Source organism: Gopherus flavomarginatus, chromosome 18 (genome assembly GCF_025201925.1).
Source record: "Gopherus flavomarginatus isolate rGopFla2 chromosome 18, rGopFla2.mat.asm, whole genome shotgun sequence".
Taxonomy (NCBI): Eukaryota; Metazoa; Chordata; order Testudines; family Testudinidae; genus Gopherus; species Gopherus flavomarginatus.
Window position 1 is genome coordinate 20,285,796 of NC_066634.1, and position 25,858 is coordinate 20,311,653.

A 25,858-nucleotide genomic window follows, 5' to 3' on the forward strand; every position below is an offset into this window, starting at 1 on the left:
CATCAGGAACCAGAGCATGGGGCGGTCAGACCTAGCGGTCACAGCAGGAGCTGGGAAATGGACCCAAGGCTCAGACCCAGAACCAGAAGCCAAAGCCAAAGGAGGCAGGAAGCCGAACCAGGGTTCCCGGAAAGGGTTTTCCAGGTTTCCTTCACAGCCATAAGAGCTAGAGACTCATGGGAGATTCTGGAAGACAACTAAGCAGTGTGAGTGCACCCTCCAACCAGTCCATCCTGTGTCCCCAGAGGGGCGTGCGCCCCACACTTTGGGAAACCTTATCTAAAATATCCCCTCCTGATAGCTCATCTTCAGGAGGCAGAGACCTACCCCTGAGCAGCCCAACCACAACCCCTGCTGCTCTTCCTGCTTTGAATAAATCGGGAGGAGAGGCGAATGGGGCTGCCCCGGGGGGGTCGGTCTATGAACTCGGAGCAGAGCCATAAAACCCACAACTGAGCTTTATTCTAAAACCAATAAATAAATACATACATACAACAGCTGTCAAACTATTCCAGCAACGAACAGAATCCAATACAAGCCTGGCCTGAATCGGTGGAGGTGGTTTTATTCCGGGGGGATCCAATCCTCCACTTAACCACGGCTACCCTTGTGCCCAAGCAACCCTCCTTTAGCTGGTTGGACAGGGCATTTTGGAACTGACCGGATCTATGGCCAGCCCAGGGTCAGCACTCTCTGATCAGCACAGTGGTGTCTAGTTATGGCGAAAAACTATCAGAATAAATAGGATTTTAATTAAAAACATGAGCCGCCCCTCCACACCCACCCGCAATTTCTCCTTGCCAGAGCTAAACCAGAGGCCAGTCTACAAACCCCAAAGCCTGGTCTCCCAACGGCAACACGCACGCTGTAGCCTGTGTCTGTTCCCATGCACCCTTGTTCATTTCGATGGAGCAGCAGGCATCTCCAAAGGAAGGGAGATGCCCCATCAGGGGCTGGGGGCCCCAGTACGCCGGGTGGGAAGGGCCCTGTGTTGCCATCCATTACACTGACTCCAGGACTGGGTGTTGGAGCGAGCGGGGCAGGACTAGTGGTCCCAGGTCCCGGGAGCCAAGGGATTTCTCGGCCAGCAGCAGATGAAACGGCTTAGGAGCCTCCATCTCCTCCTCCTCCTCTCCCCCGCTGGAGAAGTCCTGCTTCACAATGCGGTTGTTCAGCCTGCTGAACCTTCGGGCCTTGATGCTGGAAGAAAGAGGTGAAATCCAACCAGACGGCTCTTTGCGTCCGTTCCCTCTATGGGCTCGTCACCGTCCGCCCCATGGGCAGCTGGCAAATGACCGCCCGGCCTGACCAATTGCCTGGAGCCCAGAGGTTGATAAACTCTTCCCATATAGCCCTGGCTAGCCCAGCATGGGACATCAGGTGTAATTCATTGGGTAATAAAGGGCATTTGTGGTTGGGGGCCAGGACTCCGGGGTTCTATTCTCAGCTCTGGGAAGGGAGTGAGGTTTAACGCAGGGAGACTGGGAGACAGGACTCCTGGGTTCTAATCCCACCTATGGGGTGGGTGACATGGGGGAGGTTGGGAGTCAGGACTCCTGGGTTCTATCGCCAGCTCTAGGAGGGGAGTGGGGTCTGGCTAGAGCAAGGGGGCTGGGAGTCCCCACCAGTTGGGAGGGGATTATAGTACTTATCTACGTCCCACTTAGCCTTAGTTGGTGCTACGGAATCCAATCCTGCTCCATTCTAACCATTTTAGGCTCTCTGCTCATCAACATCTCCTTGGGGACCGGGGATGGAATCGGAAGCTTTTCGCTTCTAGGTTCCTGGTGTGAACCCACCAGGCTGGATCTCACTCTATTGGCTTCTATGTGTAATGAGTTAGGGGATCTCAACTCCTAGTGGACCAATGTTCACATGGCAAAATCTGCTCCCCTGGGAGCCCCTGAGGTGACCCATGTGGCAGGACTAAGGCAGACTTTAGGGGCAATGGGGTCTACTGGAAGGTCCCTGGACTGGGACTCGGGTAACCTGGGTTCTAAGCCTGGCTCTGGCATTGGCTTGCTGGGTGACTGGAGGCAAGTCACTACCCCTCCCTGAGATGCTGTCTCCCCTCCCACTGCTGTCTGTTCAGGCTGCAAGCTCTTCGGCCACGGGATGTCTAACTCTGCGAAGTGCCTGGCGTGATGGGACCCCAATCTTGGTCAGTGTGTGTCTGGGCAGCACCTGGCCTGATGGGCTCCCGATCTCAGTCACTGTGTGTCTGGGCAGCGCCCAGCCTGATGGGACCCTGATCTCGGTTGCTGTGTGTCTGGGCAGCACATGGCGTGAGGGGCTCTGATCTCGGTCACTGTGTGTCTGGGCAGCACCTGGCACAACGGGGCCCCGATCTCGGTCACTGTGTGTCTGGGCAGCGCCCGGCCTGATAGGGCCCCGATCTCGGTCACTGTGTGTCCGGGCACCACCTGGCACAACGGTGCCCTGATCTCAGTCGCTGTGTGTCTGGGCAGCGCCCAGCCTGATGGGGCCCTGATCTCAGTCGCTGTGTGTCTGGGCAGCGCCCAGCCTGATGGGGCCCTGATCTCAGTCGCTGTGTGTCTGGGCAGCGCCCGGTGCGAGGGGCCCTGATCTCAGTCATTGTGTGTCTGGGCAGCGCCCAGCGTGACGGGGCCCTGATCTTGGTTGAGGCCTATTGATGCTGGTGTAATACAAAGAACAGCTGCAACATTGGGCCGGAACACCACGTGGTGGAAGTTGGCACCTTCCCCAGAAGATCTCCCCCACACCGGACTGACTCCCGTGGCTCTGATGGGGTTCTCCGAATGCCAGCCTTACCAGTACGGCCTCCTTTCCTGCTTCGTCATGGTGCGCCACAGCTGTGCCAGCTCCCTGGTGGCTGCAGTGGACGCCATCCCTGGGCAGGCACTGAGGGGAGAGAGCACCAGGAACTCAGAGGTCTCCCAGAACAGGCGTGAAGCAGCACACGTCTGCCTGGCCTACCAGAGCAGGTTGCCAAGGCAATGCCCAGCAGCTGTATACACATTCCACCCACCTTGCCTTCTCCATGGACACAGAATTTAACAAACATCCAGGGGAGTGAAACCGGAACACCTGCTCTCTCCAGCTGGTTGCTATGGACCACGGCTGTGTGCCGAGCTCTGGCAGGTCAGTCCCGCCACATGGGCACTAAAAAATCCAGCCTGGGATTGTGCCAAAGGGAAAGGAGTGGCTGAAAGAGCATTGGCGTGCAGCTCCGTCATTGACGGTAAGGCCTGAAGGGACCGTTCTAACCATCTGGTCTCCAGAGACCCCACCCAGCAATTTGAGCTCTGAGTTGGCTCAGTTTAGAGCAGATCTTTTAGAACAATGTCCCACCTGATGTAAAGACTCCGAGTGTGAACCTCCTATGACCCTGGGCCGGTTGTTGCGGTGGTTAATTCTGAATTTCTCCCACTTCAGCTCCTATCTGTCAGATTTCGCTCTGCCTTTGTCCACTGGGTTAAGAAGCCCCTTGCTCGTAACCATCTCCTCCCCACAGAGGGGCTGACAGACCGGGATCAAGATCAATGGGGTAAACTAAACCGATCGAACTCCTCTCACCCTGAGGCAGGTTTCCCAAACCGTGGATCATTCCCACAGCAATTTGCTCAACCCTCCCCAATCCGTCAGCATCCTGTTGGAAGTGGGAACGCCAGAACTGGCCCCAGCATCCCTGTAACGGTCTCCCTGCTGTATACAGAGGTAACTGCCCACCGCCCCTGTTTCTGTATTCCCCCGCTCTTATAGCCAAGGACTGCGTTAGCTGCTGCATCACACTAGTACCCTGTGGTCTGTCTGTCTCCATCAGGTGTCCCTGGTTTGATACTTGCAGTGTCAGCTCTTTGGGGCAGGGACTGTCTTTGTGTTCTGTGCTTGTACAGCACCTGGCACAAAGGCCTGGTCTGTCACTCAGGTGCCGAGGTGCTACGGTAATACACCTAATAGCAATAAACAATGTACAGCGCCGGGCATAATGGGGTTCTGGTCCATGACTGGGGGCCCCGAGGTGTGACTGTAATAGTAGCAATAAGAACCCATAGCTTCCCTTCCCTGAGTCCTATTGAAGCCAATGAAACCTAGAGCACACGCTTAAAATTAATGCTCAGGGTCGGGCGCTTTGTAGTGCCCGAACACACGGCCAGCTGGGTCGAGCGCCTCTCTCCAGCCCGTGACACAGCGCCGCCTCCAGCTTACCGGATGTACTGCTTGCGGTTCAGCCGGCAGAACATGATGAAACCGTTGACGCATTTCTTCTTCAGCTGCAAGGGGGACCGGGACTTACTGGAGGCCTTCAGCTGCCGCCCGCCTTCCCCCTTTTTCCTCTTCCGGCCAGCAGCAGGCAGCGGGTTCGTCCGCTTGTAAGGGATCCAGGTGCTGTCGCTGTTCTCCTCGCTGGAGGACACGGAGCGAGCCGGTCCGGGGCTGGAACCCTGGCGGGTGGAGAGAGGGGTGTGTGGGGGGCAAACACCTAGGCAGGCCCCTGAGATTGGGACACTGAGGAAAGGAAGGGACATGAGCCCCACTGGGGGATGCATGCCGAAATCTCCTAAGCCACTTTGGAAGCCTCAGCCTTGGAGTGGAAGGGAGAGAACACCCAAGCGGGCTCTGCTTCCACCCAGGTCAGAGGCTCGATATCTCATCCAGTCCTTATACAGCCACTGTGTCCATCTGCCCTTTCCCATTCTGTTACCCTAAGATTGCAAGATTTCAACCCCTACTCCCCGAAACCCATCTTCTCCCCGCTTTCACAGTCTATGGGGCAGCGCCATGACCCCGGCTTCCTTCCCTCCCACCCCTACCCCATCCTCTCACCTCCTGGAGGAGCTGCCCGCTCCACACGCCCATGAACTCCGTCACTCCCGAGCTGGGGCTGGAGTCAGTGTTACTCGCCTCGCTGTAGGAGAGGTAGCAATGGTCCAGCGAGAAGGCGGACTGGAAGAGATTGCGGGAGTTCAGTGGAGTGTCCGGAAGCGTCTGATATGGGTCGCGGTGTGAAGGATGGGGGGGCAGGGGAGGGGGTGGAGGGGAGAAGAACCCAGCAAATGAAAAGTTAAGGCTGAAATGTTCAGAAGACATCTGGGAGCCTGATTCTCATTACAACGCCCGGGCTGTCCACAGGCGTGTGGGAAAAGCTCGGCCTGCATCCCTAAGCCTTGACTGGCCTGTCTAATCCTCCCAGGCCTGGGTTGTTCAATCTTCAGTGAGGAATGCAGCAGGTTTCACCCGCCCCGCCCCAGACGCATCCCATTCTACGGGCAAGGTTTTCTCCAATGCTTCCCTGCAGTCTCCGCTTACAGGGCTGGATTGCAACCCCCTTGGGGCAGCAAGTCTGGCTTTAGTATGGGTACGGAGAGTGCCCAGCACTACGGGGCCCCAGTGCAAATAACAAAGAGAACCTCGCAGCTCCAGACCCCAGCGGCAGGGCAAAGCTCCCCGCAATCACCTCCCTCAGCACACCCCATGGAGGGGGGTTACACGACTCATTTGACTCTTGGTCTCTCTCTCTATGGTTGCCCCCACGGAGGCCTGATTAACAGCAGCTGCGATGGTGGTGATGGGGATAGCGCCCTTCACAAAGGCCACCCACATCCAACCCGTAAAAGCAACATAGTAGACAGAGCATTGGACAGGGGCTTGAGAGAGCTGGGCTCTATTTCTGGCCCTGCTGGGTGACCTGGGGCAAGTCATTTCCCCGCTCAGTGCCTCGGTTTCCCCATCTGGAACACAGGGATAATGGTTCCGGCCCTCCTGAGAGCTACTGATGCTAAGGGCCGTTATTATTATTATCCACATCCGAGCCTGACTTTGTAGCACCAGAGGAGGCTGTATGACAATATGCAGCCCGGAGGCGAGTTCTGCCTGCTAACAAGGAGAGGGAGAGGGACCAATTGGGGACTCAGGAAGTGGCTCCCCTCTACCTACCTTTCTCAGCAGGGTCCCAGCCAGGCTGTCAGAGGAACCAGCCGAATCTGGGCTCAGACATACCTCCTCAAACAAACCTGCCGGAGAACAAGACACACCCCTTCAAAACAAGTAACATCAGAGTAGACCTCCCATGGCCTTCCCCCGGCAAGGACCCCAGACAGGAAAGAGGGGAGCCCCCCCACCGAAGGCCACGCTGCAGGGTAGCAATGGATACAATGATTTCCTCTTGCCACATGCCCTTCTCAGCATGCACACCAGCTTGTCGCTAAGGGTCTGTCTACACGGCAAGTGGAGGTGGGAACACAGCACGTATAGATGTCCCCAGGGCTAGCTCTGAACTCGCTGGTGCTAATGAAGGCAGCTGTGAAACCGTGCCCGGGAGGCTGGGCATGTACTTGAGTGACTAGCCTGTGCTGCCGTGGGCTTCTTGGCTATCGCCGTCTGAGCCAGCTAGAGCAAAGCTAGCGCAGGGATGTCTGCAGGGGCTGCAGCCCGCCCCATGACTGCACTGCAGAGACACCCTCTGTAGCTCATTTGCCTAGGGATGAAACACTTGGGGTGTGTGAGGGCCAGGGTTCAAATCTTGGTGCAGGATGGGACAATGATGGGGATGGGGATGGGGATGGAGGTGGGGGAGGGAAATCTCCGGCCCAGGTTAGACTGTATGATAAAAAGGGTCCTTCTCCCCTTGCCGCCGTCTCCAGGATCCCACACGACCGACCGCAGAGATGGAAGCTGCCACGACCTGCCATTGGCTGCAGTGGGACTCCACCTGCAGGGGCTGACTCTCTCTTTCTGAACCAGCTCAGGGAACAACGGGAACCAAAGCAGGGAAGGAGCCAGGAGCCAAAATCCAAACCAACTAGCTGATCAGTCTGGAATTTGGGACCTGACTTCCAGCATCTCAGGTGCTCCCAGCTCTGCAGGGATGCCCGGCTCAAGAGACAACAAAAGGCCAGTTAAGTTCGTGGAGAAGAATTTCAGTCAGTCTCCGATAAACCCACCCCAGCTCCAGCAGCAGAGCCCATTGCACAGAACAGCCAGGGTGCTCAATGCAGCGTTCCCAGGGCTCAGGGGCTAAGGCAGCAGCATCTCTCTAGAGCAGTGGTTCTCAAACTTACCTGTTCAGGCCCCACTTCTTTGTATCGATAGTCGTTTACATGTCCCCCACCCCCACACAACTACATATGCCGTCACCCAGCTCTCAAGGCAGAGGGGAGGGCAGCCGCTGCTGGCCAGGAACCCAGCTCTGAAGGCAGAGGGGAGGGCAGCGGCCGCTGGACGAGCACCCAGCTCTCAAGGCAGAGGGGAGGGCAGCGGCCGCTGGACGAGCACCCAGCTCTCAAGGCAAAGGGGAGGGCAGCGGCCGCTGGACGAGCTACCAGCTCTCAAGGCAGAGGGGAGGGCAGCGGCCGCTTGACGAGCTACCAGCTCTCAAGGCAGAGGGGAGGGCAGCGGCCGCTGGACGAGCTCCCAGCTCTCAAGGCAGAGGGGAGGGCAGTGGCCGCTGGACGAGCACCCAGCTCTCAAGGCAGAGGGGAGAGCAGCGGCCGCTGGACGAGCTCCCAGCTCTCAAGGCAGAGGGGAGGGCAGTGGCCGCTGGACGAGCTCCCAGCTCTCAAGGCAGAGGGGAGGGCAGTGGCCGCTGGACGAGCTCCCAGCTCTCAAGGCAGAGGGGAGGGCAGCGCCCGCTGGACGAGCACCCAGCTCTCAAGGCAGAGGGGAGGGCAGTGGCTGCTGGACGAGCACCCAGCTCTCAAGGCAGAGGGGAGGGCAGTGGCCGCTGGACGAGCACCCAGCTCTCAAGGCAGAGGGGAGGGCAGTGGCCGCTGGACGAGCACCCAGCTCTGAAGGCAGAGGGGAGAGCAGTGGCTGCTGGACCAGTTCCCAGCTCTGAAGGCAGAGCGGAGAGCTGCTGGCCAGGTACTAAGCTCTGAAGGCAGCACCATGCCAGCAGCAGCACAGAACTAAGGGTAGCAATGTGACAAGTGATATTGGTCAATATCACTTTCCACAGCAGACTTAGCGCCCCATTGCCACCTTTACTTCTGTTCCACTGCTGCCACCCTGGGGCTGCCAGCCAGAGCCTCACCTGCAGGTGAGGGATTTGGTGGAGGGAAAGGAGAGAGCCTGAGCGGCAGGGCTCCAGCCGTCACCTTTATCCCCACCTCCCCAGTGTGCACAGCCCCTCTGCACAGGCCCCAGCCACCCAGGACCCACAGCCAGAGCTCTTCCCCCCAGAAAAAAGAAAAAAAAGCACACAGCTCGTGCCTCCCTTGACACACTCCCATGCCTCCCTTCAGAGGCCTGCCTCCCAGTTTGAGAACCACTGCTCTAGGGTGTGTTCCCACTGGAAAGCGCAGTCTGGGACTTCCCTTGCACTGTAGCACTGTTCACTCTGGGCATAACTGCGCAGTAAGCGGGTGCACTCCAGATTCACACCCTAGCCTGCGACATAGCAAATCGCCACGTAGACGTGGCCAACCAGCTCCTTCGGCTGAAATCGTACAGGGCCAATCCCTGCAGCCGAGCCTCTGCTGAAGCTTGTGACAGCTGGAAGGACTGCATACGGCATCTGACACAAGAGGACCCTGATCTCGCTTTTTGCACTTCTCAGGGAGAGCGTGACTGGCAATGGGGGAATCCAGCCCCCCACGCGGTCCCCACTTGGCATCCCAACGACGCTCCCACACACCGCCATGACAGATGTCCTCTCTAAGGCATGCTGCACAGCTCTCTCGCTCCCCACCTCTCTTCTTTGCCATGGTTCGTCGCTCGCCTGCTGGGAATCACCACGGCACCGCGACCGATCCTGGCAAGCCCCTCAGACCCCTCTGGCCGCAAGGAGGGACGCGGACACCCCTTTACCTTGGGACAGCTCCTCCGGCCCCCCCTGCAGAACGTGCCCGGGAAGCAGCCGTCCAGGAGAGGAGAACAGTGAGGGGCTCAAACCCAGATCCTTACTGGCCCAGCAAGCCCCGATTTGGCCTCTGCTCCCGGGAGAGCACAGGAGCAAGCTCTCTGTGAACCAAAACATAATTTACACAGAAATCTCACTGGCTACATTTCTGCCACCCTCTGTCCCCATTCCCCATAATCTGCCAGGAGAACTTGGGCTGCTCCACAGCAGCACAGCTGAAGACTTCCAGGAAATAGACTAACTTGGAGCACTAAGATGCTGCTGGATTTATTATTTAAAGGACGCTTGTTAACTTCCTCTACCACTTGTCAGCTGGGATCTACAATTTCTGCCCTTCCTGCCCCGCCCCGATAATCAGAGGTTATGTTCTCACTTATTTAGCCTCTTTAATAACTGATGCCCTGCATGACCTATGCAGGTTCAGGGTTTTTTGGTTTGTTTTTTTCCCCAGGTTTTGCAAATAACGAACATGGAATTTTGTTATGTGTTACTTCCATCTTGTGCATGTGTTTCCATTCATTGTGTTTCCTTTTGTGTTTGTGTCTGATATAAAAACAAACAAGTTAAAAAAGGACGCATGCAGCGGATATGACCACATCCCTTCTCCCAGCTGGCTGTAAATGAACACACTGTGCTGTTAGACGGGGGGATCGTTTAGGTCTGAAAGTGCTGACGAGGGCTGTCTCCCAGAGCCTGGACACACAGATGCTTGGCGCCCAACACAACCGTCTTGGCGGGTGCTACTTAGCTACATGAAGACCAGCAATCTGTTGCAGCCTAAGGGTCCTTTGCCCTCTCTGCACACTATGGCCGTAGACTACGGCAGTACTCACCATGGGAACTACACACAGGGGACTGGGTTGAGAGCCAAGGACCAGCATCCAGCGCATCCTCCTCTTCCTCCTCACAGGAATAATACTGCACCAGCTCCTGCCTGGAAGAGTAGTTTAGAGACGGCCTTGGATTGCAGCTCTGTCTCCCCTCTCCCAGAGCCCCCGACAGAACTGCTCGCAGCTCTGTGCTGCTGGCCACAAGGGGCTGAACCAAACACGAGCTGCTTTAAGAGCAACTCCTAGTGTCCTAGGGCACTGCTGTGCAGTGGGGTAGGGCATATCCCAGCTTCCTGGAGACTTTCAGCTGCAGCCTCCTGCCCAGGGAGGGTCAGAACTAGGGAGACGTGCTCTGGGCACTATGGCTGATCCTCTTTGAGAAGTGCCGGCTGGCAGCAGGCCTCTCCTTCTGGCTGTCGGCAGGCTAGATCTGAGCCAGCAGGCAGGCGGCAGAGAACCCAACTGTACGTGAGACCCAGCCTCGCCTTCTGCCAGGTCCGGCCACGGGAGCCTTCTCCTTTGCCGAGCATGCTGGGGACGCTGTAGGAAATGGGGCAGCATAAGGCTATTCCAGTTTAAGTCTCTCCCAGCAGGGGGCGCTGTGGGGAGCAGGGGAAGATCACTGGCTGGGGGTGGAGCTCCCAGCTACTCCAGTCCCAGCCTCCCCCAGCAGGGGGCACTGTGGGGAGTGGGGCAGAACTGCCAGCTGTGGAGGGAGCCCCCAGCAGTAATCCGGAGTCAGGATTTGAAAATGCTGCACACTGGCTGGATAGCGGCTCCAGGTGCAAATTGGCAGAGCCGCACTGAAGTCACCAGAGCCACAAGTTTCCGTGGTTAAGCTCCCCCACCAGCTCTTACCCCAGCAGAGCAAGGTCCGGCCCGTCGTACCGACGCTGATCCCGGTAACTCAGCTGAGCCTCACAGGTAGAACAGACGTCATCCTCCTCCTGGCTCCCCTCTCGGTCACACCCTACGCACCAATCTGCAAACACACATGCACACTTTGGTCCTGCTCCACCAGATGCTGCGTCCCCCAACAGTGGAGACTCAAGGTTACAACGGATCCAGCCTTGGTGATGGATGCTACGGCCATGGCTTCTTATAGGAATGGGGCCAGATGCTCCATGGGTGGAAATGGGCAGTGAGGAAACATCAGCTCATATCAACTGGGGATCAGGTGCATCATCTCTGCTAACAAGGGCCTAGATTTCACCCACACCCTGTGTTGCCACGGACCCCTGTGCACAGTGAGGGCTGATGCTCCCCAGAGCCCATGCATGTTGAGCATGGCAGGGGTGAGACGTTTCCTTGACCTGAGCAACGGGCGAGCTCCCATCGGCTCCCATCTCATACCCACTCCCGCAGGAGGCGCCCTGCAAAGGACAGAGAGGGACCACACCTGCTGCACAGCTGGGAACGCCGCCTTCGGCCCTCTCCAGGAAGGCACTACCTGTGGGCCGGCGAGACCCCAGCACCAGGTCCTTTCGGCTGAACTGGAATGGAAGCTGCTTCGTGCCAAGAGAAAGCACAGCCCCTTTGCCTGCCGCATGCAGATCTGCCTCCGTGCGCTGCCCAGGCTGCCAGGGCGATTCCACCAGGCTCAGGCTCCGACGCGTCTCCTTGTTCGCCCCCCGCCACTCTGTGAAGACGAAGGGCACAGTAATCTAGGCGGAGCCATGTCTCTGCTTTCCCGACCACTCGCCTAGGACATGGGGCCAGGTGAGCCCCGAGCTGCATCACCACATGGTACAACTCTGGCATGAGAGACATTTCACCTGCCCTGGGCATCCGTTAGCTCCAAACTCAGCTTGTGAGCACCTCGCTTCCCCGAGAGCACCACGGTAACACCACTGCACCGCACGCCGCCCCAGGCTTCCCGGACATCAGCTCAGCAAGCTTCAGAGATTACCGGGAGCAAGGGAAACGCTAACAGGCCAGCTGGAAAAACTGACACACAGAGAGATTAAGGGACACGCCCCCAGTCACAGAGCAAGTTAGTGGCAGAACCTGGACCAGAACTCAAGGGTCCTGCCTTCCACTACCCTGCTCCAACCACTAGATCCCACTCTGCTCCCAGAGCTGGGGGGAGAACCCCAGAGCCCTGGTCCCAGCCCCCCTGCTCTAATCACTAGACCCTACTTTCCTCCCAGAGCTGAGGAGAGAACCCCGGAGCCCTGGTCCCAGCCCTCTTACTCTAACCACTAGACTGCACTCCCCATCTAGATCTTGGGGGGGCGGCAGGGTCCTGGCTCCCAGACACCTGCTCTAACCACTAGACCCCACTCTCCTCCCAGAGCTGGGGAGAGAACCCCGGAGTCCAGCGTCCCAGCCCTCCCCCTAATCTAAGCCACACTAATTATTTCCCTACATCAGCCCTGTGCTGGGCCAAGCAACCCAAGGACCCAGGTACACCATTCCATGGCAAGAAACCCAGGAGGTGAGCTGGGATCCTGACCCTTATGGAGGTAACACATGCACGGGACAGGGGGGAGGATGGGGCGAGGAGAGGGAGAGTTTTGCATAACTGTAACAGCAGCCCCGGCTAGCCACATTCACCGACTGATGCTCTGGAGGTAACCTCAGATCTGTGACACTGAGGCTGTGTCTACAACACAGCTGGGGGGCATTCTTCCCACTGCATGCAGACGTACACCTGCTAGCTCCACTCGAGCCAGCATGCTAAAAACAGCCATCTGGCTACTGGGGCACAGGCATGGGCTAGCTGCCTGGTCCAAGATCCTAGGGGAGCACACCGGCTTGAGCAGAGCTAGCACGTGAGTCATGGAATCAGAGAAATGTCCAGCTGAGAGCTCTTCGAGCCCAGCCCTGAGGCCAGACCAAGCAAACCTAGATCAGTCCTGACAGAGGCTTGTCCAGCCTCTTCTTAAAATACTCTCTGGATGGGGATCCCGAAGCCTGTTCCAGAGCTGAACTCCCCTGAGAGCTGGAAAGTTTCTCCTCATCTCTCACTTAAATCTCCCTCGCTGCAGATTAAGCCCATTGCTTCTTGTCCAACCTTCAGCGGACACAGAGAACAATCGAGCCCCATCCTCTTTATACCAGCCCTTAATGAATTTGACAACTGTTCTCAGGGCCCCGCTAAGGCTTCTTTTCTCAAGACTAAAAGTGTCCAGTGTTTTTTAACCTTTGCGCCTAGGTCAGGTTTTCTAAACCTTGGATCGTTTTAGTATCTCTCCTCTGGACTCTCTCCAATCTGTCCACATCTTTCCTACAGTGCAGTCCCCAGAACTGGACCCAGCGCTCCAGCTGAGGACTCACAGTGCCTGGTGGAGCAGGACAGTTACCTCCTGTGACTTGCATCCGACATGCCTGTTAATGCACCCAGAACATGATTAGCCTGGTTAGCCGTCAGACCACATCGCTGACTCAGATTCCACTGGTGATCCATTATGACCCCGGATCCTTTACCACAGTACGACCACCTTGCCAGTTAGTCCCCGTTTGGTAGCTGTGCGCTTCCTAAGAGCAGCACTTTGCACTTGTTTTTATTGAAACTCACCTTGTCGCATTCTGACCGATTCTCTAATTTGTCAAGGTCGTTTTGAATTCTAATCCTGTCCCCCAAAGTGCTTGCGACTCCGGTCTCTCCCCCCACCCCCTGTCAGGTTGGTGTCATCCACAAATGTTACAAGCATCCTTCCCTCTCCGTTACCCAAGTCCATAATGAAAATACTGAATAGCAGTGTATTGTGTACATCTACCCAGGCTGCGAATGAGCCCCCAGCTGCAGTGCAGATGTACCCCAAATGCTGTAGGGCCTTCCGAGGGGGAAATGGCCAGTGACTTTCCAGCTGGGGGTCCGGTGCTCTGCCCTGCCAAAGGCAAGGGGTCAGGATGTTCAAAATGAAATCAAAAGCCAGGGCTGGCCAAAGCAAAGCAAAGAGGGGGGTCCAGCCACTAGAGAAGAGCTGCTCCTCCTAAGAAATCTCCCCTTCTTTCCCTTGGCTGTCCCAGCAGAGCAGAGATGGGCCTGTCCCACAGGAAAGAGGGGAAGGAGAGATTGCTCTGCAGAGCGAGGCTAGGGGGAATGGCTGCTACCGCTTATGTCCCAACCTGATCTGCGGGTTCGCTTTCCTTTGCGGGGTTTCTTGCCAACGTTCAGGAGTTTGGCTCTCCTCCTCCGCGGGGTGGTGGGCGGAGTGCCGTCTCCGCACCCTCGCTGACAGGCGGACATCTCCGCACATCTGGATGCGCCCGCTCCAAATTCTGCAGGATGAGGGGAGAGCAGAGCCGGTCAGAACTCCCCTAATCCAGCAACCACTTCAGCTCACCAGGATCCCGGGGCGAAAAGGGAGAGAGAAAAAACGCAGCTTCCGACAATCACTCAGCTTGTGTAGATGTACATGTTAGCCCCGCTCAAGCTAGTGCAGTGGCTCTCAACCTTTCCAGCCTCCTGTACCCCTTTCAGGAGTCTGATTTGTCTGGCATATCCCCAAGTTTCACCTCACTTAAAAACAACTTGCTTACGAAATCAGACATCAAAATACAAGAGTCCCAGCCATACTGTTACTGAACTGCTGACACCGTACTTACTTTTCAGTGTATAGCAGCATTTCTCAAACTGGGGTCTGTGGGCCCTGCTGATCAACTCCTCCCCCTCCCTTCCAGAGCCTCCTGCATGCCGGCACGGCACAGGTTGTAACCGAGCACAGACCTTGAGATTTGGACAGGGCTGTACTTGGAGTGGCCAGCCCATTCCAGCACCCACGATGCCGCAGCTACACCGCTATTTTTGGCATGCTAGCTGGAGCGGTGCTAGCGTGTATGTCTATCTGAGCTGAGAATTACACTTCCCAACGAGCCCGGAGTCAGAAGAGCCTGTCACAGGCACAGTGCCCACGGAGAGTGGGTCTGGAGACAGAACCGATCCCTCCTGGGGCAGCTGGCTCCCACGGACAGCATCGTCACAAAAGGCCAAGGACTGAATGGGTCAGAGACCCGCCCCTGCCCCCCAGGGTAAAGTCAAGAGGGGTGGGGAGCAGGAGCCTCGGCTGGTTCTGCAGGCTCTGGTTTCCAGGAAATGAAAACACAGAATGAAAGCGTCAGCTCTTTGGGGCAGGGGCTGGTTTTGTTCTGTGCTTCTACAGCACCGACTGCAATGAGGCCCTGTTGCCGGTGGAGCCTACAGGCTATGATAATACAAATAATAATACATTTGGAGGGCCAAACCCACAGGGCACAATTTAACAGCCAGTGTGACTTAACCCTGCGCAACCCATTGCTCCCCACAGGTACGTACATCATCCCACACCACTCAGTAAGCAGAACAACCAGCTCTTTGGCTAGAGCAAGATACCCACAGGGCTGGAGCCGCTCTGCTTGCACAGCCTGGCGGAAGCAAGGGCGGAGGAGGCAACCTGGCAACCAAATCAGAGGACTCGGAAAATAAAAATGCCTCTGACCGAAGTGCTGGGACACAGATCGCCTAGCCCAATCCTGCACTGGATTCCAGGACACTGGACTGAATAGGACCTTCCTGGGGCTTTTCCCAATCACTTCACTCTATGGCCAAGGCACGTGTGCGTCTGTGTGTCGGGGGGGAGTTGTTTGTTGAACTCTTCATGCAGCCCTAAAGGAAGCACCTGCATAAACGCTCCAGACCTGAGCGGAGAGCCGCCAGAAGGACAGGGGACCAGAACGACTGCAGGCACAAGGAATTTGGAAGGACTGGCTCCCTGTCCCGGGGAATTCTTACCATCTTTCAATGGGCTTCTCAGAGCTCCAGTTGGTTTGCGTTAAAACACTCACAGAAAATATTGCATCTCCTACTCAGAAGCCCTCGGTTGCCCCTCTGGCTGAACAATGCATGTACAACAGATCTCCTCTCTGGGTTATCCCACATCCCTGCTGTGACCCGTGTCCCTACTGTCACGGAGTCACCGGGCGATGCTCTGGAACTGCTCCCCACCAAGCCAGGCAGGACTTTGGGGAGCCTCCTCTCCCTTGGAGCAGACTTGTTCAGGGCAAGAAGCTCCCACGTCTTCACCTCCTGGGTCTCTCCTTGGAGCATTCAGCATCCTCTGCCCCTCCGTGCGCTTCCCACAGCGAGTCCACCCCAGCGGGGTCCTGGGGAAGCCACCGGGTTCTGCACCCCCACTTTGCAGTCAGACGTGACTCTCAGCCAGCCAGTAACACAGAGGTTTATTCGATGACAGGAACAGGGTTTAAAACAGAGCTTGTAGGTACAGAGAACCGGACCCCTCGGCTGGGTCCATTCTGGGGGGCAGTGAGCCAGACCCCCAGGTCTGCCCTCCACCCTTGGCCCCAGCCAGCTCCAGACTAACCACCCCTCCCAGCCCCTCCTCTCTGCTCAGCCCCTTTCCCGGGCCAGGAGGTCACCTGATCCCTTTGTCTCCAACACCTTCAGCTGGCACCTTTGCAGAGGAGGGGCCCAGGCCAGCAGTTGCTAGGAGACAGAGTGTCAGGCATTTAGGTGCACTGGCCCTTTGCTCTGCCAGATACTTAAGAACTGCCATGGGGACACTGAGGCACCAACACAGTATTCAGAGAAAACATTAAGAACTTTCCCAGTTCGTCACACCTACACCATCCCTTGGCTTCCCTCCACACAGCAGCTCATGTCCCTTGCTCCCTCTCCCGTCTCCCTTCACTGTCCACGATCCCTTACCTTCTTTCTCCCCACACCGGAGCAGGGACCTGGCGGTGCTGATGCTCGCCTGCAGATGCTCAATGTAGCGGAGGACGCGCAACAGGATTTCCTTCTGTTTCAAAGGGAACACACACTCAGGGAAAGGTTTTGTACTCGCAAGGAGTGTTGGTAGATGCAGCACCCATGGCACAATTCTGTGGCAAGAATGAATTCTACCAACAAAATCCACAGCCACTAATGTCCCTGACCCTCCACTGCTGGAGAATGGCTGGGAACCTTCTCCGACGCTTACTCGGTAATAATGAGTTACACCTTCTAGTGTGCATGTGTGTGCACCTGCATAAGACACACCCATCTGCAAAACAAGACCATGGGGGGGGGTGATTGGCTCCCGGGATGGGACGTGGAGCCATTTGCCTCTAGACTGCCCAGTTCCCACTCAACCTAATTCACTGATGACCCAAACAAGCTGCCACGGGACGGCTGTTGTGTGGATTAAGTTGCTCTTCTGCCCAGTTCAATGAGGGTAAGCATCCACATCACCAAAGGTTGGTATGAGCTGGAAGGCTCAGCAGAGAAACCAAGAACTTTTATCAAGCTCCCGTTTCGTCCTTAATGGTGGGTCCCCCCCCAGAACAGAAGTGAGGCAGGTGCCCAAGGCGTGATTGTGGGGCAAAGCATCCCCTGCAAATTTCTGGCCCGCAGCTGTTGGGAGGATACAGAACGTCAGCCTCCAAGGCTGCAAATCCAACAGACCCATCCATAAAACGTTTGGTTTTTAAAACCCCACAAGGACGACTTCAGTGAGGAAATTCTTCTCCTTGGTTTATTCTGGGATGGGGTTGGCAGCCTGCATATAAGACCCAGAGTCTAAAGGCTTGTCTGGAGGGGAAATTAACGGGAATAGCAATTCCAGAATAGCTCCCCCCATGGACATTGTATTCCGGAATAACTAGCGGGCTTCTGAAACAGAGTCATTATTCTGGAATAAGATCGCAGAAGATCGCCCAGCTGTTTGTTCCCTTCAAGAAACCTAGAGGTTTAACAGCAGCAAGGCTCAAAGCCTCTCTTCCTCCAATAGACTGAAGATCTCAGTCTTCCATCCCGCCTCACCTATGCTTTCCCTGTGTCACCTTATTTCTTTAACATGCTCCCTTGCTTCCCTCTGGAACGTTATACATGGGGAAGCAGCCGTCGGGGCAGCAGCTCACTCCGGCCGGCAGTACCTTGGTAAGCTTTTTGTAGCTGGTATGCAGAGGAACAGGCAGCATCTGAGCCAGCTCTCGGAGCGTGTTGGTGTAGTTACCACGTCTCTTTCTGTTCAGGGATAAAAGAAGGTCAAACAGTCGCTTCCAAGTCCACTGGCAAAAAAGTCCTTTCTGGTAACGTTCCCCTCTGACGAACTGCAAATCTCGCTTAGCTACATAGACGAGTGGCACAGGGGTAGCTCAGGGATGAGGAAACTGCAGACGAATGGCCTGCTCACACCAGCACATTTTCACACTCTGTAGTAACAGTTGTCCCAGCCCAGATCCTCAAAGGTATATAGAGTTAGGCCCCTACTTATTTTTGTGGAACTGGGCCCGGGTACTATCATACAACTGCATAATGCATCCAAACGGGGCAGATATAAACTTATGCAGGCAACTTTGACCGTGGCATTTCCTGACTGCTGAGCACTTGCCACTTTCAGGCTTCACACAAACTGGGTAGCCCTCAATAGAGGTCGCACAGGCAGTCAAACAAGCACTGGACTGGCACTCAGAAGTCCCGGGTTCTAGTCCTGGCTTGGCCACTGACCTGCTGTGTGAACTTGCGCCAGTCCCGTCACTTCCCTATGCCTCAGTTTCCCCCCCTGTACAATGGGGATAATGAGACTGGTTTCCTTTGTAAAGCGCTCTGAGACTCACTGCTGGAAAGAGTCCCGTACACCCATACAGCTTATTCCCCCTCCCTCACAGGAATCAGCTCTACCAGTAGCAACACATCTATACCGAAATCACTGTATTCACACTAGGACCATCCCGATTTAGCTAGTCCAGCACAGTTCAAGCAGCACAACTTTTGTGTGGAGACGAGGCCTCACGGACTGGCCCTCTCGCTGGAACACGCGGGTTCTGGTAAGGATGCACAAGAAGGATTGTATCCATCTAGCTCCCTCCTGGGCTATGCCTTAACTGTGAAAAGAGGTGAGTTTCTTCATGGAGTCCGCTATCTTTGTAAATTCCTAGTGGAGACAAGGCACAGGGAAGCTTTACCTTGATGTAGCTAGTTGAGATAAACTCTATATCCCCCACCCGAAGTTGACTTCAGCTAGCTACCCCCAGGTAAAAACTACATGAGGTAGGAGTCGTTGATCACAATGGTCCATTCTAAGCCTTGGGAATCCTTGAATCTGTGAATCTCCACTAGGAGTTTATAAAGAGATTCCTAGATTCCAAGGCCAGAAGGGACCACCGTGACCCCCTACATAACACAGGCCAAAGAACGTCTCCAAAATAATTCCTAGAGCAGATCTTGCCAAAGAAAAACCCATCCAATTGCCAGTTATGGAGAATCCACCACGGCCCTTGGTAAATTGTTCACATGATTAATTGCTCTCACTGTTAAAAATGTAAACCTTATTTCCAGGCTGAACGTGTCTAGCTTCAACTCCCAGCCATTGGATCAGGATAGACCTTTGTCTGCTAGACTGAAGAGCCCATTATTAAATATTTGTTCACCACGTAGGTATTTATCGACTCTAATCAAATCATCCCTTCACCTTCTCTTTGTTAAGCTAAACAGGCCGGAAACCTGCCTTATAGCGATAGACTCAAAGAGCTCAGCTTTTCTTCATTCTTGCAGTGTGACCCCTCTCCAATTTATCCACATCCTTCTTGAACTGTGTGCACCAGAACTGGACATACTATTCCAGCAGCTGGTGCCAAATATAGAGGTAAAAATAATCTCTTTGCTCCTACTTGAGAGTCCCCTGTTTATACACCCCAGGATTGTATTAGCCCTTTTGGCCACAGCATCACTCTGAGAGCTCACGTGCAGCTGATTATCCATCACAACTTCCAAATCTTTTCCAAAGTCACTGCTTCTCTGTGACTTTCGGGGTCCCCAGATGCTTCCCATGATAGAGCCCCACATCTTGTAAGTACGGGCTGCATTCTTTGTTCAAGTTAGACAGCTAACTTGACGGAAGAACACACTTCTTTTTGCTGTGACAACACGGCTGGGTTGGGTCTGCAGGGCCATCTGTAGTAGAAACCTATTTCCGTCACTAAACCTGCATTACTTTGTCTATATCCAAAGTTCCATCTGCTTAACAGAACGTGCAAGTTTTAGTAGATTTTTGTCAAATCAATTCAAAATCCTGTGTGGACACTCTACATTGGATTTAGATTTAGTTTGATTCCTTACTAAGGTAAGCAAAATTGGTATAAACCTGGTTATAATTGAATGTAGAGCAGGGGTAGGCAATCTATGGCACGCATGCCGAAGGCGACACGCAAGATGATTTTTAGCGGCACTCACACTGTCTGGGTCCTGGCCATCAGTTCGGGGGGGCTCTGCATTTTAATATAATTTTAAATGAAGCTTCTTAAGTATTTTAAAAACCTTATTTACTTTACATACAACAATAGTTAACATATATAGTATAGACTTATAGAAAGAGACCTTCTAAAAATGTTACTGTCTTGCTGGCACGCGAAACCTTAGAGTGAATAAATGAAGACTCAGCACACCACTTCTGAAAGGTTGCTGACCCCTGATGCAGAGCATCCACACAGGGTGCAACAGTGGTTGAAGCAGTTTTTTTAAAAGCAACTGAAAGTGCACTCAGTGCAACTATGAATATATTTTTAATTATTTGTAGTACCACCGCATGCCGGAGCGGTACAAACACAGAAAAAGACAGTCCCTGCCCCAAGCCAAGGGTCAACAGATGGAGAGAGACAGACAGACGGACGGGAAGTATAAGGAAACGAGACAATGCCGGTCAGCATGACGGGCAGTGGTCTCGGCACACCAGCGGCACTTTCAGACAGGAATCACAGAAAGGAGGTGAGTTTTGAAGGAGACAGCTTTGCAGATGTTTACAGGGAGCTCCTCCCAAGTGTGAAGGGCAGCAAAGGAGGAAGCACAAAGATGCTTGTTGGAAAGTTTCCCTGGTGGGTGACGGAGGCTGGCGCCATAGGAGTTAACAACTTGATAGCAAAGAAGAGACGTTCGGTCAGATGGGGATGGGCCACGAAGGACATGGAAGGTGAAAAGATGCTATAATGCCCATCACTGTACTCGAGTCAGCTGACGGAAAGCAGGGGCCTTTTTCTTAGGCGAGCCCCTTTTCCCGGCGCACTGACTTACTGATACATATTGACAATCTCGACCCCAGCCTAACAACGCTTTGTCTCTAGGAATGATAGAGCTGCTCAGAGAAATCACGCTGCACGTATCCCGTGGGGAGTGTGAAAGCTATTTTAACGCCACACAGCACAGTAACACAGCACTTTAGGACAGGAAGTGAAAAAAAAAACCCTGAACTTTGCTCCCGGTTGCCAAGGACTAAGCGGGTACAAAACGCTCTATTCTGGGACTGCTTTGCACTGGAATAAGTGACTTGGCGTGTCAAGAAGGGGTTTTGAATGGGGGCAGGGGACAAAGCTAGGGGAAATCTGGTCTCTGGCATGGAAGGATTAAGCCCTAACTGCCCTGCCCCACATTCTCACCCGTCTCTGATAGTTCCCAGCTGGCAGCTGCTGCGGTCGGGACACGGCTCCCAAGGGCCAGCACGCCCGACCTGCCCCCACATCTGCAATGGAGAACAAAGGGAAAAAGAAGGGGAATTCCAAACGCTCCCGGACCAGGAATGAGATGGGGAAACGGGGAGCCCACGTGTCATCCCCCCACCCCACTGGACAGAGGGCGGGATGAGACAGGGGTGCAGTAAAGGGGGGTACGTCATCAGCTGTGAGAATCAGGGGCAGATACACAGGAGAGGGGAAGAGAACTGAGCTGAGTGCAGTGGTGGGGAAGTTTTGAGCAATACCATCCTGCCAGGCTCAGGAACACAAAGGAGGGGGGCAAATATCACCTGCTCCTTTCGGGGAGAGGCAAATATTGCCCCCCATGCAATAGAGAGGGGATCAGTAACGCTGACACCAGCATGGAGGAGGGAGGCAGCTGCTACTAGACCCAGCGCTCAGGGGGGAGAGGGGGAGATAGGCCCAATCCCCTGCGATGGGGGACGGAGCAGGAGCTCTGAGAGGCAAATGGGGGGTAAGATCTCAGGGGAGTGATAAGGGGGCCCAGCCTGGGACACGAGGGGATGCCAGGAGGGGGCTGGAGGCAGTCAAGAGGCTATGGGGGGCTCCTAGGAATGGGGGAGCCAAAGGCAATGGAGGGGGGCCCCTGGGAGTGACGGGGAGGAGTCGGGGGAGACCCCTGGGGGGGTGCCAGGGGCCATGGAGAAAGGGGGCTCCCTGGTGGGCTGATGGGGGAAGCTGTAGGCAGGGGGCCAGGCAGAGCCTCTTGGGGGTCATGGGGGGGACCCCGAGCCGATGGCGGAAGGGGGGGCTCCCTGAGGGGTTATGGGGGGTTCCAGGAATGGGGGAGCCAAAGGCAATGGAGGGGGGCCCCTGGGAGTGACGGGGAGGAGTCGGGGGAGACCCCTGGGGGGGTGCCAGGGGCCATGGAGAAGGGGGGCTCCCTGGTGGGCTGATGGGGGGAGCTGTAGGCAGGGGGCCAGGCGGAGCCACTTGGGGGTCACGGGGGGGACCCCGAGGCGATGGCGGAAGGGGGGGCTCCCTGAGGGGTTATGGGGGGCTCCCAGGAATGGGGGAGCTAAAGGCAATGGAGGGGGGCCCCTGGGAGTGACGGGGAGGAGTCGGGGGAGACCCCTGGGGGGTGCCAGGGGCCATGGAGAAGGGGGGCTCCCTGGTGGGTTGGTGGGGGGAGCTGTAGGCAGGGGGGCCAGGCAGAGCCTCTTGGGGGTGATGGGGGGGACCCCGAGGCGATGGCGGAAGGGGGGGCTCCCTGAGGGGTTATGGGGGGTTCCAGGAATGGGGGAGCCAAAGGCAATGGAGGGGGGCCCCTGGGAGTGATGGGGAGGAGTCGGGGGAGACCCCTGGGGGGTGCCAGGGGCCATGGAGAAGGGGGGCTCCCTGGTGGGCTGGGGGGGGTAGCTGTAGGCAGGGGGGCCAGGCGGAGCCACTTGGGGGTCATGGGGGGGACCCCGAGCCGATGGCGGAAGGGGGGGCTCCCTGAGGGGGGGCTCGGGCAGGCCGAGGAGGGGGGCTGACGCGGGAGGGCGGGGGCAGTGGGGGGCGATGGGGGAGGGGGACCCCGAGGCGGATCATTGGCTCCCCGCCCCCAGCACCTTTCCCGGGCGCGGCGCGAGGACGGGCCGGGCCCGGGTTCCACGGCGGGGGAGGGGCGAGCGGGAAGCGCGGAGGGGGCGGGGCTAGTGCGGAGGGGGCGGGGCGTGGGTTAGTCAAAGGATGAGGCTGGGGGGTGGGATAGAACCTGGGCGGGCAGGAGAGGGGCTGGGGTGGGGGCTGGGGGGCAGGTGATGGGGTTGAGGCAGAGTCTGGGGAGCAGGCGGGGGACTGGGGGCTGGACTGAGTGGCAGGAAATGGGGTTGAGGCAGATGCTGGGGGGCAGGAGAGGGGCTGGGGTGGGGGCTGGGGGGCAGGTGATGGGGTTGAGGCAGATGCTGGGGGCAGAAGAGAGGGCTGGGGTGGAGACTAGGGGGCACGTGATGGGGTTGAGGCAGAGGCTGGGGGGCAGGAGAGGGACTGGGGGTTGGACTGGGTGGCAAGAGATGGGGTTGAGGCAGCGGCTGGGGGGCAGGAGAGGGGTTGGGGTGGAGACTAGGGGGCAGGTGATGGGGTTGAGGCAGAGTCTGGGGGGCAGGAGGGGGAGTGGGGACTGGACTGGGGGGCAAGAGATGGGGTTGAGGCAGAGGCTGGGGGGCAGGAGAGGGGCTGGGGTGGAGACTAGGGGGCAGGTGATGGGGTTGAGGCAGAGTCTGGGGGGCAGGCGGGGGACTGGGGGCTGGACTGAGTGGCAGGAAATGGGGTTGAGGCAGATGCTGGGGGCAGAAGAGGGACTGGGGGTTGGACTGGGTGGCAAGAGATGGGGTTGAGGCAGAGGCTGGGGGGCAGGAGAGGGGCTGGGGTGAGGACTGGGGGGCAGGAGATGGGGTTGAGGCAGAGGCTGGGGGGCAGGAGAGGGGCTGGGGTGAGGACTGGGTGGCAGGAGATGGGGTTGAGGCAGAGGCTGGGGGCAGGAGAGGGGCTGGGGTGGGGACTGGGGGGCAGGAGATGAGGTTGAGGCAGAGTCTGGGGGGCAGGCGGGGGACGGGGCTGGACTGAGTGGCAGGAGATGGGGTTGAGGCAGATGCTGGGGGGCAGAAGAGAGGGCTGGGGTGGAGACTAGGGGGCAGCTGATGGGGTTGAGGCAGAGGCTGGGGGGCAGGAGAGGGGCTGGGGTGAGGACTGGGTGGCAGGAGATGGGGTTGAGGCAGAGGCTGGGGGGCAGGAGAGGGGCTGGGGTGGGGACTGGGGGGCAGGAGATGAGGTTGAGGCAGAGTCTGGGGGGCAGGCGGGGGACGGGGCTGGACTGAGTGGCAGGAGATGGGGTTGAGGCAGATGCTGGGGGGCAGAAGAGAGGGCTGGGGTGGAGACTAGGGGGCAGCTGATGGGGTTGAGGCAGAGGCTGGGGGGCAGGAGAGGGGCTGGGGTGAGAACTGGGGGGCAGGAGATGGTGTTGAGGCAGAGGCTGGGGGGCAGGAGAGGGGCTGGGGTGAGGACTGGGTGGCAGGAGATAGGGTTGAGGCAGAGGCTGGGGTAGAGGCTCAGGACAGGAGAGGGAGTTGGGACAGAGTCTGGGGGGCAGGACAGAGGGTTGGGCTGGGGCTGGGGGTCAGAAGAGGGAGCTAGAGGTTGCATGAGGCAGGCATAGTTCTTCTCTTCCCCCCAGAAGGAGCCAAGAGGGGTTTTGGAAGAGTCCAGCTGCTCAGGGCAGTTTCGCTCCCCTCTCTTTCCTTGCAACGCCAGGCCTAAGGTGCGGGTTGAATAACCCCATGAGCTGCAGGAAAAGCAGCTGTGCAGGGTGTGTGCGCGTAGGGGGGAGATAATTGATGTGGGGCTTTGGGGGGATGTAATTAATTGCTGGGCTGGGGGGACGATGACACAGAACTCATTCATTGGAATTTGGGGCTGTGAGGAGAAGCTGGAAGCTCCCTGCCATCAGGCAGCTGACCCTGCAGTGGGGCCAGGCTGGCATCCCTCGCTGCGCTTCTGGGAGTTGGCAGCACCGGGGTTGGGAGGGGGTCCAGCGATGGGCTGGCAGGCCAGAGCACCACAGTCTAGTCTTTGAAAAAAATTTTCTTGGTGTTTTTGTTTTTTTGGTCTCTGACTCCTGATTTTTGAAGTTGTAGGGCTGGTGGTAGCGTGAGTGAAGTAGGGGCCAAACCAAAACATCTGAGGAAAAAATCAGTTCATGTTGCACTGAAACTGATTTTTTCCACATCTTTGTCACTGAAATAAACAACAAAAGCCTCATTTTTGTTCAACCTGAAACTCATTTTTCAGGTTTTCATTTTGGGTGTCCTCCCCCCCGCCATTTGTAAGTTAGCTAAAATTTCTAAACGAAACACTTACCAAACAAAAAGCTTTCCATGTCGTTTAAAAAAGCACATTTCATTTCTAACGGCCAAGACAAACCTTTATTATTCTCTCTGTATCGTTTGTTTTTCATCAAGCCCCCATGTCCGTTCAAACTGCGCTCAAATTGGTCCAGCCCCAGCACAGGTCCCTGGACTAGATTCCTTCCAGCCTGCCATTTCCCCGGTTCTCTGACAGTCTGTGTTTGTGTGAGTTTTTTACCATTTCAGTGAGATCGCTACAACATAAAGATTTAAAGCTCTTGTGAAACTAGACATTTCTGAAAGCTCAACCTGAACTATGGAGTCTCTGTGATACGGATATATCTAAAAGAGGGAGGCGGGGAAAGAAATTGCAGATGCCTTCTTTTATTCATCTCTGTTGCTGAGGTTGTGGGAAAACACCCAGCTGTGGGAGCCACGGCTTATCTGGTTTGCAACTTTACGGTTGTTTTTCATGGGGAGGAAAATACATGCAGGAGTAAGTCCTGGCAGTGGGATATGTGGCACTTCAACCAATCCCCTGAACAGCTACAAGTGTTTGGGATGTCCAGACCAGCAGTTCTCAAACTGGAGGTCCTGACCCAAAAGGGCATCATGAGACTACTGTGGGGGGGTTGCAAGAGTGGTGGCCTCTGGCTCTGAAGGCAGCACTGCCACGAGCAGCAGCGCAGAAGTAAGCGTGGCATGGTATGGAGAGGGGGGTCATCGCAGCCTGAAATATTTTCAAAGGGGATCCCAGCAAAAAAAAGTTTGAGAACCCCTGTTCTTGACCTCCTTTCTGGGGGTGTTACATTACAAGCCAGATGCGCAGCAGCTGTCAATGGGGTCAGATCCCCAGTGGGTGTAAACAAGCATCGCTCCATCAAAATGGGATCATCTTTTCATTATGTGTT

The 25,858-nt window shown here is 56.2% G+C and overlaps 1 protein-coding gene across 2 annotated transcripts; it reads right to left on the bottom strand.

Annotated features, from left to right (window-relative positions):
* Positions 1–442: 442 nt before the first annotated feature.
* On the bottom strand, positions 443–21,444 carry MEIOSIN (meiosis initiator). 2 transcript variants are annotated; one of them, XM_050928066.1, is made up of 13 exons: positions 21,025–21,444; positions 17,530–17,620; positions 16,322–16,415; positions 13,747–13,899; positions 11,072–11,311; positions 10,531–10,654; positions 9,676–9,776; positions 8,791–8,943; positions 5,920–5,996; positions 4,810–4,971; positions 4,192–4,427; positions 2,794–2,883; positions 443–1,200 (listed from the first exon to the last, which is right to left on the bottom strand). In XM_050928066.1, exons 1-13 carry the CDS (start codon positions 21,258–21,260, stop codon positions 1,002–1,004), a joined length of 1,956 nt encoding a protein of 651 aa, XP_050784023.1. In that variant the 5' UTR covers positions 21,261–21,444; the 3' UTR covers positions 443–1,001. The 2 variants fall into 2 exon arrangements, with proteins under 2 accessions (XP_050784023.1, XP_050784024.1); XM_050928067.1 differs by having other exon boundaries at positions 4,810–4,929; positions 21,025–21,442.
* Between the last annotated feature and the right edge of the window lie 4,414 nt (positions 21,445–25,858).

Bases quoted from the DNA above. Each gene is read 5' to 3' on its own strand.
- MEIOSIN (XM_050928066.1), bottom strand. From the start codon at position 21,260: ATGACGTACCCCCCTTTACTGCACCCCTGTCTCATCCCGCCCTCTGTC. The intron at 5,997-8,790 runs GTAAAGGGGTGT...GTTCTCCGGCAG, and splicing joins GCCGGAGGAGCTGTCCCAAG to GTTTGTTTGAGGAGGTATGT. The intron at 4,972-5,919 runs GTAGGTAGAGGG...GACCCATATCAG, and splicing joins CTGGGACCCTGCTGAGAAAG to ACGCTTCCGGACACTCCACT.